This window comes from Astatotilapia calliptera, chromosome 8 (genome assembly GCF_964374335.1).
Source record: "Astatotilapia calliptera chromosome 8, fAstCal68.1, whole genome shotgun sequence".
Lineage (NCBI taxonomy): Eukaryota > Metazoa > Chordata > Actinopteri > Cichliformes > Cichlidae > Astatotilapia > Astatotilapia calliptera.
In genome coordinates, this window is record NC_137429.1 from 12,804,129 (window position 1) to 12,819,455 (window position 15,327).

Consider the following 15,327-nt stretch of genomic DNA (forward strand, 5'->3'; position numbering starts at 1 on the left):
ACATCACATTTTCAATCTCTATATAATATGCATGTTAAATTTTATATTTGGGGTAAAATATCAAGTCTTTTCAAGTAAACCGGTTCAAGTCCAATTCAAGTCCCAAGTCATTGGTGTAAAAGTCCAAGTCAAGTCACAAGTCTTAGAACATTTTTTCAAGTCAAGTCTAAAGTCATAAAATTAATGACTCGAGTCTGACTCGAGTCCAAGTCATGTGACTCGAGTCCACACCTCTGGTTGGCAAATCATGAATCATTTACTCACAGCGACCGTACGCCATCTGCAGTATTAATTTTGACACTGTCTTACTATAAGCTGAAAAGGCTTTTATTTTTGAAGCGATAAAGGCAGCTGTTTCGTTTCTCCTGGAAACGTTGTGATAAATAACCCAAAGTAATTGTTACAACGTGCAAAATGGTAAGTCGGAACCTTAAAATGTTTATACTATTTTAAATGTGCTCGTGTATGTTATATATACACACAAACATGCAAACAAAATTGATACATAAAATAAAAAAAATAAAAAAAAGTCTGGAGAATACACACAAATAGAGAAAGGACTCACCCAAGAGAAAAAAAAATCGCTGTTCCTCTCTTGCTATGACGAGTTAGTAGTACGGAAGCCCGGAAGGGATGCTAGGAACCTGAAGCGGGGAAGTCGAAGTGGAGCAGGGGGGTACAATGGCGGCGGGGCCTGGTGTTTCTATGCAGAGCTGCAGCCCTGCGAGGGAACTTTCTGTTTCAGTTCAGCAGGGAGGAAATCAGACTCATGGCGATCGGGTTAAAACCGAAGAAGTAACGGGTAAGAACGCGACTCGTGCTTTATTTTTCGTTGCTTTACTGATAATTTATTTTGGGACTTGGGCTATCAATGGTTAACTGCTAAATCAGCCCACTATGTTGGCGAGTACTGCTGCTTTTTCCGTATTTTTTATAGATTTGAAATCCATCTGTGGGTACCATATACACACAATAACTCCAGATTGATAAGTGCGGCTTATCTGTACAAGGATTGGTGTTATTTTTTGGTGCGCTTAAAGTCACGTTAGTTGCCTATCTGTAATCAGCTAACGGCTAACGTTAGCAACTTGCTAACGTCAACTTTCTGCAAACACTGATGATAGGTAGGTCGTGCAAAACAAGGCTCTGAAAATATAAACACCACAGAGGTTTTGCTTACCTATTCAGTGTGTAGAGCAAAAAATGCCAGTCTGTCCATCAGTTTGGCAAACTGTGTAATAAGCTGCAACATTGTAATAGCTCATTATCGACATGTTTTGACAACACTAGACATCCTAGACTAACAGTCTGGTAAAAGGATCCCAAAACTTTTATTAAAAGTTGTAGTTTTTTTTGTTCTTTTTGTTATTTTTCCAAAGAGCTGACAAATCCTACCAACCAGCTAATGTATAAAAATCATGCCAGTCGCCTACCTACGTGAGACATCTGCCTGGAACACAAATAGTACAAGTGGGACATAGATGATGATAATGATGTTGTTGTCATGCTCTCAGGTCACTCTTGAAAATATAGAGGAAAGAAAGTATTTTTATACTTATATTTGTTACAGTACACATTTGGCTTCCAATTTGTTTGAAATACGTAAATGATGATAATGCCTACAACACTATTAGACCTTGGTCCACCAGGATTGGCTGAGATCTATCTATCTATCTATCTATCTATCTATCTATCTATCTATCTATCTATCTATCTATCATTGATCAATGGTCTTTGATTAGTGGTCATGTCATTAAACAAATGTACTTTTTGTAAGGTTGAGGAAACCTGCAGTCAGCTGAGACTGAAGAAGTCACTTGGATGAGTGACAAACTGCTTCTCCCGCTGAAAATGCTACATTCAAACAGAATCCACTTTTTGGGATTCCTGCAGATCTACATTCAAAAACACGCACAAAACTTTTTTTTCCTCATAAAGTTACACTAAAAAAAATGTGTTTGTGTGTGTTAAGTTGATATTTTATTTCTTTAAGTTTTGTTTTGTTGTTTTTATTGCCTTAAAACATTGAAGTTACCACATGTAGCTTTACAATGTTTACCACTTCTTAGACAAATGCCACATAGAAGTTTGAACGGGAAGTTTTTGTATAGCCTTTCACACAGGTGTGGATTAACCAAAATTATTTCTAAACAGTATAGTTTGTGGTTGTGTTTTTCTCAGAATAACAAGGATAATAGAAACGCCCATAAAGATATACAATATAGCTTAACAGCAACTCAAACTGCAGCTGTTAAACTGACAAAAAAATGTGTTTGTTTGATGAAATTAGTTTTTGCCTAGAGGAATAGTAAAAACTTTGTCTTGTTCTAGTTTAAGTACTTTTATTACATAAATATGGTTATTCTGGGTGGCAAAAAAGATCATAAACCTCTTTTAAAATGCAGAACAGAATAAGTGTATGAAATTTGCTTAAAAGTTATCTAAATGCATGTATTTCTTTTTTATTTAGAAGCAGAGAAGCAGAGTCGCATGGCTGCTCTGCTGGAGAGGCTTCATGCCAAACACAATGCTTCCCGGCCATGGCAGGAGACCTGCAAGGTTGTTCGTCAGGCTATGGTGAGAGAGAGACCTTTCTACAAGTGATTTGTACAAATTTCAAAAGCATTATTTTACATCAGTAAAGGCAGGAAAGAGGCATCTGCAGCAAGGCCCTTATGATAAAATCTGTGGTGCCTTTGTGAATAGAAAGCGAAAAACATCCTCAACTCCATTTCTTGAAACAGTAATAGGCACCACCTAGTGGTGCAGTTTAGCTCTACAAAAAAACCAAGTGTTTTCATGACTTAGAAAGACTTTAAGGGGAAAGTCATACAATATATTCTACAGTGGTATAATATACCAGTTTTAGAAGGCCTTAACAACATTATAAACACACACAATACCCATCATGACCCATCTATTTACTTAACAATCCCACATCAGGTCACAATGTAACAAGTAATCACAACAGAGAACACATTTAATGTCATTAAACATATAATTGCATAAAAGGTATATTCTTCAGTAACTTAGCTTCTGGATAAGTAAAGCTGTAATGAATTTACATTCTTGAACCCAGTGGAGCAGGTGGAAAACAAATTTTAGATCTTGTTGATTAAGCACATTTTTTGTTTTATGAACTTTCTCTTTCTTTCCACATAATGTGTCCCAGGAGAAACGTGGTGTGATGAATGCAGCAGGTCACCAGCTCCTGCTCAACTGTCTGGAGACCCTGCAGAGAGCTTTGAAAGGTGAGGACGTCAGTTGATTGAAACACAAGGGAGAGCGAGTTGACCTTTTTGTTTAGAAAAACAAACTGCTTTCTTTTTCAGTCTCATCACTTCCCTCCATGACAGATCGTCTGGAATCCATTGCTCGACAAAACATGTGAGTCTCTTACAGTTACTGAGGCCGGTAAACCTAAGCACTGAAAGCAGTGGAAGCTTTCAGTGCTTAGGTTGAAAAACCTTTAGTTTAATATTTCAAATGAGAATGAGCTTCTTTATTGGTTAGGAGGGCTACATACAACACATTGCATGATGTTCTTTATTTTACAGTTTTGATGGCATTTATCCATTCCAATATACTAAAACTGTTTTAGCTAAAGCACAACAGGAAATGGAGTATAGAAACGTCATAGCATTATTTTGTCAATTTTTTTTGTCTTGTTTATGCAGGCTGGGCTCCCACCTGAGTCCCTCTGGAACGGAGTGCTACATCACAATGGACATGTTTTATGTGGAGGTGCAGCTAGACACCAGTGGCCAGCTAGTGGATGTTAAAGTGGCTCATCAAGGAGAAAGCCCCACGGTCAGTCTAATCACTATGTAGTTCCATAAATTAGTAATAGAAGGCCTTGGTAACACAGGTCTAGAGACCATTCAGTGCACCATTGCAACCTCCACCTGCTAGGAAAAAAACTAACCAATCACAAGGAGGTTTCCAATAAAGCGCAGTGCCAGGAATCTTTGGCAACCGTTTGGAATACACATATTTTCCCTTACAACCAGTGGTTGCCGTGGGTTGCCAACTGGTCTCTAGGCTTGTGTGACTGGGAGAGGCAAATTACATTAATCTAATTCCACTAGTGAAGATTCAGTAATCTTTTTTTGCATTTAATTTTTGGTCACAGAGTTGTCCTGAGCTTTTTCAGCATTTAAGGTGAGTAGAAAGCACATGTGTAATTGAAACTCTTGTGGATGATAAGAGACAAACCTGTAGTGCATGGTGTTTCATTTCTGTTAATGATTAAAAGTTAAAATTGCAGTTACCTGTTAGAGATTCCTGTTTAATAGCTGATTGAGCCACTTTTGTTTTCTTTTTAACAGGGAAAAGAACTTTGAAGAGTTTTCTAAACATCTCAAGGGACTTGTTGATTTATACAAGCTTCCTGGAGACAAGTAAGTAGGCTTGCAGGCTTTGACGTTTGGTTTAGGCTTATCTAAAAGCACGAGTAGATATTTCGTTCCACGTATAAAATTGAATTTACATGTGCTATCTTCCAGATTATGAAAATTATCTTTTCTTAAATTGTTGAGTTATGAATATGTAATGTATTTAGGCTTTTTAACTGCTGAGAGACAGGAGAGCTGTAAAGAAAGCAATCAAAGACCAGATTAGTGATATTATTTTTTTTATAAGATGCATATGCCATACATCTCTGAATATTGTTTTCATATGTCTAATAATATTTCCTTTCTGTGTATCAGTAAACTGAAAACCAAGATGTACATAGCACTCCAGTCTTTGGAGCTTGATCTTACAAAGATGATGCACATGTTTAGGTAAGTTCAATAAGTCTTTGATTTACTGTTTAAGTTGCCTTTGGGATCTTTGGACTTTTCATATTCATCACATTTCTGAGGACTTTGGTTGTATGCTATATGTATGTGCTTCTAGAAAATGCATGTTAAATAATAAATCCCTGAAGATTTAATCAGTTTGAACCTGTGGTACTGTTAAAAGACTAAGTACACTAATTTTATGAGGTGTTGGGACACCTATTGTTAAAGATCGCAAGGGTCACCTCTTATTATAAGAGACTGTATCTCTGTACATTTGCCTAAATTGTATAAATTAATAATTATGACCGAAGCACTTAATTTGATCATCTCTATTTTAATGCAGTCTTCTTTGTTTTTATGTTTTTTAGGTTAGCTACCAATGCTAATACAGTAGAAACTATTCTGCATGGGAGTGTGGGCTTGCTGACAGCCAGAAGTGGTGGTCACCTTGTTTCTCTCCAGTGCTATGTGTCCCCTTATGACATATTTGAAGAGGGAACAGGCACACAGCTCAACCTAATGGACAACAATGGCAAGTGCATGCAGGGCATTGATGACCTTATCAAGAATCATCTACCAGTCACGACCTATGTAACTTACTGGATGCTTGTTGTTACAGTGCCGCGCTCTCTGGGTGTCAGTGTCTCTGTTACAATTGAAGGAACCTCCTCTGTCTATAAGCTCCCAATTGCTCCACTGATCACAGGATCCCACCCTGTTGACAACAAGGGGTAAGAACATGTTCACCAGTGTTTACAAAGTCCTCCAGTGAGCAACTCTAATCTGTGTAAAACCTGCAATTATGCTATACTGGGAATTGTTTACAAATTCACCACTCTTGCAAATATTAGGCAGTTATCATGGGTAATTGATTTTTTTCTCTTTATTTTAGGACACCTTCCTTTTCCACTGTGACCAACTCCAACTGTGTGGACCTGCCAGCTTGTTTTTTCCTTAAGATGAACCAACCCACACCCTTTTCACTCTCTTTTATCCAGAGGATGGGCAATGCTACTTGTGAGTTTACCTAATGCATGTTGTATTCACTATTCATTAACACACATAGAAAATATTATTCTTTATTTGAACGGTTTAACCTTAATCTCTGTCAATTTTTCCCCCAGCCATCCCAGTGTTTGAGACCCCACCAATCTTGTCACCTCTCTACCAGTTAATTGTCCAGAGCCAGCTCCAACGTCTTGAGGAGGGCAGCTCCCAGCCTCCACCCCCACACAACATGCACTTTTATTCTGTGAGCAGACATTACTTGCCTCCACAAATATCAGCGATGTGTTGTAAATCTCTAGAATCTTTCAACTTGCACATTATTTGGTTTAGTTAAAGGTCTGTCCACCCTCGGTGGTTACCCCCAACCTCTTCTTTTGGCTTTAGAATTGTCTCCATTACTTGTATTTATATATCACAATTATCACAATTTCTGTCATTGGAAGTATCTGAAAACTTCTATTTTGCTGTCTAAGGTGTTACCTGATCAGCAGCACTGTTACTTCCTGAATGGCGATGCTCCAGTGCAAGATGGTCGATCTCTTCAAGGAGCACTGGTGTCCAAGATCCCCTTCCGCCACCCGGCACAAGTACCATTCTTGTTGGATATCATTCGGCATCAGGCAGCCTATAACACCTTGATTGGCAGCTGTGTGAAGCGGACTTCTATCAAAGAAGGTAGGTGGCTTCTGATTTCCTGTATTTATCTTATTAACATGTGCTCTGTTTTCTATCATATTAAATTACTTATAATAAGTGTCATTGTTATTTCAGACAGTGCAGGCCTGCTGCAGTTTGAGGTGTGTCCTCTTACTGACTCAAGTTTCAGCGTTTCTTTCCAGCATCCAGTGAATGAGTCCCTGGTCTGTGGTAAGCACATACTTTTTCTCTTTTTTTTTTTTTTCTTTCTTTTTTTTGGGAGGTTTCGGGGAATAAAGGTGTTTCACTAAGATAGATGCATTTAAAAAAACATCACAGCAAACATGATGTTTTGTAACAAGTGGATTTGACACAAATGTCTTTATACTACTTTTTTTTTCTCCCCAGTAGTCACTTTCTACAAATACTTGAAATCCTGATAGAGAGCTTGAAGTTGAACTTTAATTTGTTTATATTTCATATATTCATTTTTAAGTCAGAAGTTCTGACTACTGAAATTGATGTGACACTGTTGGAGTGGTTGATATTAATTAATTATGTGGGAAATTGGTCTTTTCTGATTGTATAGTGGTTTTACAGAGAACTGTTTTTTTACATGGTAAATTATCTTTGGTTGAGTATATAAAGGTTTCCCCAACTCATTGCCCAGAAACACAAAACCAACAATTGCAAAGTTTTTATAAAATTGCCATTGCGTTAAAGTTCAGCTAAACTGGTATTTATTATTTTAACTGGAGGACTCAACACATGACTGCAGCATGTTGAACCTTTATCTCAAACCTATGTTTGCTGTCTGTCTTTTCACTGTTGGCTAATATAAAATGTTGACTGAAAAAAAAAATCCTCTAAGTCACTTCAAGGTTGATTAGCAGGCAGCCACTTTACACTTTTAGCTTTGGAGTAGATTGCAGTCTAAAGGGGTTCATGTGTTAATCTGCTGGAATATCTTTTGTTTTTTGTGTAACTCTATTCTATGTGATCTTTTTCCTTTAGTGGTGATGGAGGTGATTGACTCCAGACAGGTATCCTGCAAGCTATATAAAGGAGTGTCAGATGCTCTAATCTGCACTGATGAATTCATCACCAAAGTGGTCCAGAGGTGAGATACTCACCATAACACCATAACTGTGTGGTTATGCACAGTTTAGTACATGGTTGGTAATTGTTTCCTTCCTCTTGTAGATGCATGTCCATCCCTGTAACCATGAGAGCAATTCGAAGGAAAGCAGAAACCATTCAAGCAGACACTCCAGCCCTTTCCCTAATTGCACAAACCGTGGAGACTATGGTGAAAAACAACCTTCCACCCTCTGGTAGTCCCACCTATAATATGGTAACAGCTGATGGATCTAATCCCATGGGACTGCCTGGGCTTACAGGGGGCAACACACCTACTGGAGGAGGGCCCAATTTTACAGGTCCAATCACTTCTCTGTATGGGATGTCCCGAACTGACAGGCAAGCTCAAGGAGGAGAGTGCCTAACCCCAGGAGCTGTGACTAGCCAGCAACAGATGCAGCAACAACAGCAGCAAGGTCAAGGCCATTCAGATGACTATAGCAAAGTCACACAAAATCCCATACTAACAAGTCTGTTACAGATAACTGGAAGTGTGGGTTCTAGTCCCAGCTCCCAGAATGCACCACAGCCCCACCAAACTCCACCTCCAACATCTTCCCCTGCCAGCAACACCAAGAATCACCCCATGCTGATGAACTTGTTGAAAGACAATCCCACTCAAGATTTTGCTTCCCTGTATGGGTCTAGTCCATTAGAGAGACAGAATTCTTCTGGTTCTCCACGGACAGAAGGCATGGGCGGAACCTGCCCTGGAGGTAGCACGAAGGGAAAAAAGAAGCGCCCACGGGGGAATGAAAAGGGTGGCATGCTGCCTGGAACAGCTGCTGGTGTTGGAGGCGGTAGCTTAGGCATGAAATCTCAACAGTCATCTTCCATGCCACAGCACCACCAGCACCATCAAGTCACTCACGAGGATGATTTCCACCGTGAGCTCCTCTCTATGGATGTGGACGCATCTCAGAATTCTATCTATGATGTTAACCTGACCAGTGATGGCTTAGACACGCCCCATAGCATTACTCCTGCACCAAGCCAGTGTGGAACACCACCATCTGGTCCCAGCATGCCTTATTCACAGTCTCATGTCCAGTCTCAGCAACAGCAGCCACCAGGTACCGTACCACCTCGTATGGTCCGTCTCTCCAGCTCTGATAGTATTGGACCTGATATCACAGAAATCTTGTCAGATTTACCTGAACAAACTGGCAAAGGCAGTGGTGGGAGCCATGGGCAGCATCTAATGGGCAGCGGTGGGGAGGATGGAGGCGCACTAGGTACCCCTATCCGTGACTCTTCGAGTTCAGGTCAGGGTAGTGCAGTGTTTGACTCAGCAGATATTTTCAATACCAACAGCAATGAGAATCCCTTCACAGACCCCGCTGACCTGATTGCTGAGGCGGCCGGAACTGTTACCACTCCCACCAGTGACTCTTCTTCTACCAACTTCTTCCCTGATGCCGCGGACTTCAACCCTGACCTTCTTACCTCAGGCCATGGTTTCTCCCAGAGCTACTTTGATGACAGTTCTCCAAGTGCTGATGGAGACATGGACCTTGTCAAGAGTTTTGGGGGAGGTAGCCAGCAGAATACCCCATCAGGAACGCCTCAAAATCCTACTCCACATGGACAGAGCACTCCAGAGCCTTCACTAAAGGAGCCTTTTGATATTGGGATGGTGTTTGGAGGCAACAGTGGTAGTGGTAAACCACTTCTGGGACAAGCTCCTGATTTAGGAGACACACATGGTGGAGGGTCCCAGAGCCCCCTTTTGAGCATGGGCCTTGGAGGAGCATCTGGTGAACCAAAAGTTAAACAACAACAGGTTCTCATGCGGCCAAAAGATGAGAATGGGGGCAGCGGTGGGAGCAGTTCTGGGATGGGAATCGGGAGCAGCTCAACAGAGGGAAAACAGGTGAAGCGTAGCAGGACGCCATCCAGTGAGGGAAAATCTAAAGATAAACCTCCCAAACGCAAAAAGCTCGATCCTGATGGAAAATCCCCTTCTCACAGCTCAGGGGGACGGCCTTATACACCACCTAGTGGTGGCTCAGGCTCTGGTAGCAGCATAAGTGGAGGCGGTTCCAAGTCTCCTGGTAGCTCAGGACGGTCACAAACCCCCCCTGGAGGTGCCACACCTCCAATTCCCAAAATCACTATTCAGATCCCCAAAGGGACCATAACTGGGGGCAAAACCTCTTCCCATAGTGGATACACCTCCAGCAGTTCAGCCACAAGCAGCACAGGAGGAACTGGAGGAACCAGCAGCAGCAAAAGCCATCATTCACACTCATCGTCCTCTGGAAAGATCAAATCCAAGGAAGGCTCCATGACACAAGGCAACAGCTCCAAACCAGGGAGTGGAGGAAGTGGGCCATCCCAGTCTAAAGGCTCCTCCCAAGGGATGGGTGTTGGCAAGCCAGGATCTTCACCAATCACCAAACATGGCCTGTCTGGGCCTGGAGGTACTGGCGGAGGAATAGGAAGTAGTAATAAAGTTAAGCCTCAGGGGGGCAAGCCTCCTGGTTCACTTATGAATCCCAACATAAAGCCCAACATTTCACCTTCCCATTCTCGTTCCAGTAGCTCTGGTGAAAAATTATCCTCCCCTATGAAGATGCAGCAGTCCCAGGTTCCAGGAACTCCACCTTCTTCCAAGGCCAAATCCCCCATGGGCTCAGGAGGTGGCAGCTCCGGAGGGTCCAAGTCTTCTTCTGGTGGAGGCATGAGCTCACAGAAACCAGCTGGGGGAAGCTCTTCATCTGGTTCTTCATCTTCTTCATCATCCTCCAGTTCCTCGTCATCTTCAGGTTCAGTTGGCTTCTCAGGAGGCTCTCAGTCTCAGTATGGCAGTGGTGGAGGGGGAAGTGGTGGAGGTGGTGGAGGAGGCAGTGCAAGTGGGGGTGGAGGTGGCAGTGGTGGAGGGGCTGGCCAGAATAATGCAAATAACCCAAACGCCAAAGGAAAGTCTCCTAGCCGTAACAAGAAACCCTCTCTAACAGCAGTCATAGACAAGCTGAAGAGTGTTGGAGGAGGAGGAGTAGGGGAGGATGGTTGTGAGGTAGGGCCACCAGTAGGGGGAGCTGGTTCGTCATCTACTCCTGGCGGTGGGTCTGGAAATGTTCCCAGTGGGCCTTCAAACATGGCACCATCCAAGCATGTCTCATCCTCTCAAAGTGGTGACTATAAGCGGGAAAAGTCTGATAAAGAGGCAAAGGCAAAAGTGTCAGTGTCAGGGGGGAGCAGTGGGGATAAAAAGTTGATGGACCCAAAAACAGGTGGGGTAGGTTCGACTGCTTTGGCCAAGATTATAATTAGCAAACCAGACGGTGGCTCTCCAAGTATCAAGGCTAAAGTGACCCTACAGAAAGCAGGAGAAGGATCTGGTGACAATATGCGTCCTCAGATTTCTAGCCTGAAAGCTTCTCCACTCTTCAGTGGCTCGACTCCCAAACATGACCGCTCCTCCCCCAGTCACAGCCGCTCACCAGGATATACCCCACTTAACCAGGATAGTGAGAGCGAGTCAGGAAGCAGCTCAGTGGCTGAAAAGTCTCACCAGAACAGCCCCAGCTCGGACGATGACCAGACCATGCGCCCACTTCCTCCCCAGGACTACATGAGCTCTATTCCCCTTAGCTCAGGTGAGAAACATAAGAAACACAAGAAGGAGAAAAAGAAGCAGAAGGAGAGGGAACGGGAGAGGGACAGAGACCGAGAACGGGACAGGGACAAAGAGAAAAAGAAATCTATGTCAATGGGGCCGTCTTCTCATCCAATAAAATCGGACAGTTGGTCAAGGTCTCCCATCTCAGCTTCAGATTCATCTTTGTCCATGTTAAGTTCAGATCGGCCTTCCCGGCCGAGCCCAATGTATATGAGAAATGAAGATGATGACCTCATGGACTCAGCCCTCACCGGCAACCTTTAATTTGATGTAGAAAGTGCTTTGATTTCACTCATTTGTTGTCAAATTTTAACCCATTCCTTTTAAAACGTAAAGTAAACTTCTATTTATTTCAATCAAGCTGCAGATTAGAGCTGGATATAGGAATATTAAAGCTCTGTAGCTGATCATTGAACTGTTAAAGCTGTATTTTAGTTTTGTATTTTACTGTATGAATACCGATGTATGATGTCGGGGTGGTTAGGATGCCAGGTGTATGTGAATGTGAACACTACACATAAAAAGCCACCTCCGAATTGAGAAATTAACCATTTTTGTCTTTCCTGTGATGTCAGATGTTTTTATTTTTTTTAGTACGTTTCCCCATTTCTTTATCCATGTAATCCATGTACATTCTGCTTCTGTCATAAAAAACAATGGGTTGCTATTATACAGTATGACATCTATTGGAAGTTATTGTAAAGACAGAAAGGTACAGCATTTACTTGCCTTGTTTTTCACAAAACCTTCAAATTTGTAGATTTTTGATACATTTTAAATTGTTAACGAGTAAATTAGTGAAGGTAAAAAGACTGTAACTGATAATGATGATGATGATGATGCTGATGGTGGAGTAAAAGAGACATGCAGTTATTTTTTATAACTGGAATTGTTTTTGAAGGTTGGAATAAAAATTTCACATGTGAACCCCATGTGGCACTAGATGGCAGCAGTGTATCAGGCTCTATTTCTGGCTGCAGAATTACAGGGTGCGTTATAATGAGTCATTTTCCCAAAGGTAATGTGTGGAGGTTAAATGGATTTTCACATCTTTATTCACAGGTATTATAAAGGATGATTTGTAGATTCAGAGTGCAACTAAAGGGTTTTTCTTTGCTCACAATGGGCTCATTTTGAGCCTCCAAATTGACAGAACTAAGAGATGTTTATACTGTCATGTTTAATATCAGCAAAAAATACTTGTGTTGAGGCAATCTTATTAGGAAACTAACCGGCATTAAGACCTAACAGTACAGATATGCCAGAATGAGTTGGTGTAGTTTTTTGATTTGGTGCTATAAAGTAGTATGACTTTGTAGCTCCAGATACATTTAAATCAAAGCAACGTCTGTGTATCACTGTATGCACAGTGGCCATTTAATCTAAAGAGATTAAATGGCCACTGTGCGTTCTTTTTTTCGTCATTGCATTTTCTGCTTTGTCTTTGTGAAATGATTAGATGTAAGACATACAGTCTTTAACAAGCAGCTGAGGTGTACTCAGTAAAGCAAATATCTAATCAACCAATAAGATGGTAGCTCAACTCCATGAACTTATACATGTAGATGGCCTGCTGAAGTTCAAACTGAGCATCAGAATGAGGAAGAATAGTGACTGAAGGGACTTTGAATGTGGCACAGTTGTTGGTCTCGAGGGTTTAAAGTGAATGGTCTGAAAAAGAGGGTGGCGTAATGGTGTGGGAAATATTTTCTTGGCACGCTTTGGGCCCCTTATTATCAACTGAGCATTACTTAAACACAGCCTAGCTGAGTATTGTTGCTGACCATGTCCGTCTCTTTATAATCACAATGTACCCATTTTCTGATGGAGCTACATATAAAGCAAGGTGATCACCCAAGACTAAAGTTGTGGTCAGACCAACATCACCATCCATAGTAGCAAACTTCCAGCACAGCTCAAAAATGTGTTTGCTAAATTAGACTTTAAAAAATGGGGCAGTCTGAAATGTTGGGTTGCTGAGTACTCTGTAATAAAATTTGAAATTGTCAGGACTTTAAATTTGTATCTACATTGCACTGAAGAATGGGATTGTTCATGCCAAAGTAATCAATTAATAGAGGAGAAATATAAATAAATATTATGTGTCACATGACCAGTTCTAAACCTTCCAGTAACATTGCAGTCAAAGGAGCTTGGAAAAACTGACTGAGAACCTTCACAGACATATTCCAGTAACATTGCACGGACCTTTAGTCAACATCAGGCTTGTGCCCGAGAGACGATAAAAGACTTTGCACAGAATGAGAGGATTATGGGAAGAAAAGGAAATACGTGGATATATTCCAAGCAGTCAGAAAGTGTGAGTGACAGGGTCAACAATAGAGAAATTAGCTGTGCTGGAGAAAAAAGGCAGATCAGCAGTTTCAAAAGGTTGGCAGGGAATATAAAGTCAAAGAGCCACAAAGGGAGGAATGGAGAGAAGCTCGCAGCTGGAGGATGGCGAAAAGATGGCCTGGTAGAAATGAGAATGTTGATTATAAAAACTTTGACTGAAAATGCCACTTTAGAGGCTCAAAAAGGAGTTCAGCTCTGGGCTACTGTTCCCATAATGAGGGCACACATTCAACATATCGTTTTAGGATGCTGTTTTCTCTTTTGGTGTAAATGCAATGATTTACATTGATTCCCATGACTAAATATATAAACTGTGTTTAAGGCTATCAGCAAACTGTCTCTACAACATGTCTCTACATACACTGAATTAAATAAGGTGAAAATAAATGCATCTCACAGTTTTGTTTAGTTTTGAAGCCAAAATGTAAAAAAAACAAAAAACACAAGTCAAATTCCTAGCAGTCATGAAGAAAAGATGCAAATAGGTGCTTCTGAAAGCTGAGACAGAAGAGGAACAGACTGTGCTGCAGCTCAATAGCAGAAAGACTTGATTCCTTTATTATTCACAAGGACATGATAAACCACATTGGCAGTAATGACATTCAAGCAACCTCCTGCTGTGGTGTCGTAGGGTACTTAGCTGCATATGACACTCTGCATTTATCCTTTGCAAATATACAGTACAAAGGATCAGATGACTTTGCTTTGGGGCCCTTCAGATGGGGCACTGGGGACATAGACAGGAATGTGAAGCCAATCAAGGTGCACATGGTTGACAATAGCGTTTTTTCTTATTCTTTTTCTAAATCATTTTTTTAAATCATAAAATAACCCTATTAATTTGTGGAAGCTATAAAGTTTAGCACTGGCTTCTGGGGGGGAAAAAAATCTTCAAAAAACAGCCCAGTCAGCAAACCCAAGGAAAAGTGAGGTAATGTTTCAGAGGATCAGCTTGCTAAAAGGTTTGTATCAAAACTTGGTTTCATGTGTCATTTGAGACATGAGGGGAGGCAAAGGTTAAAAAGATATTTTTTCCATCCATACAGGAATATGTCTTATTGATTTTGTAGAATATCAGCAAAATGATGAAGTGATTTGATTCATCAAAGTGCTGAAACTTACTGAAAGTTACTGCAGATTTGTTGGCTGCACATCTGTGATGTGAATCTCCTATTCACCACAATCCAAATGTGATCTATTGGATTGAGATCTGGTGACTGTGGAGGTCATTTGAGTACATTGAACTCATAGTCATGTTCCAGAAACCAGTTTGAGATTATTTGAGCTTTGTGACATGGTGTGTTATCCTGCTGGAAGCAGCCATCAGAAGATCGGTACAGAGTGGTCATAAAGGGACAGACGCGGTCAGCAACAATACTCAGACTGTGGTGTTTAACAAATGCTTAATCTGTACTAAAGGAGTCAAATTGTGACAAGAAACTATCCACCACACCATCAAACCACCTGGAGCCTGAACCACTGATACAAACTACAATGGATCCACGCTTTCATCTTGTTAACACTAGATTCTTACCCTACCAACTAAATATTAAACACTGATGTAGACCAGGCAATGTTTTTCCAGTCTTTTGTTCTTAAATTTGGTGAGGCTTCAACATGCATACCATTCTTTCTCCTTTGTGATTATTATGTGGAAAAATCTCAGCAGCAGTTTCTGAAAAATTAAACCATGCTACACTTAACGTCACTAAAATCACCCTTTTTTTTTTATCCATTTTGATGCTCAGTTTGAACTTCAGCAGGTTGTCCTGACCGAAT

At 41.1% G+C, this 15,327-nt stretch overlaps 1 protein-coding gene across 1 annotated transcript; it reads left to right on the forward strand.

Moving 5' to 3' along the window:
* Window positions 1-530: 530 nt before the first annotated feature.
* med1 (mediator complex subunit 1) lies at window positions 531-12,142 on the forward strand. Its single transcript, XM_026178634.2, has 16 exons — window positions 531-802; window positions 2,471-2,577; window positions 3,173-3,251; window positions 3,333-3,387; window positions 3,678-3,810; window positions 4,133-4,161; window positions 4,329-4,400; window positions 4,710-4,784; window positions 5,153-5,316; window positions 5,404-5,515; window positions 5,677-5,801; window positions 5,909-6,036; window positions 6,266-6,467; window positions 6,564-6,659; window positions 7,443-7,548; window positions 7,632-12,142. The coding sequence occupies exons 1-16, from the start codon at window positions 682-684 to the stop codon at window positions 11,455-11,457; spliced, it is 5,430 nt and encodes a 1,809-aa protein (XP_026034419.2). The 5' UTR covers window positions 531-681; the 3' UTR covers window positions 11,458-12,142.
* The last annotated feature ends 3,185 nt before the right edge of the window (window positions 12,143-15,327 follow it).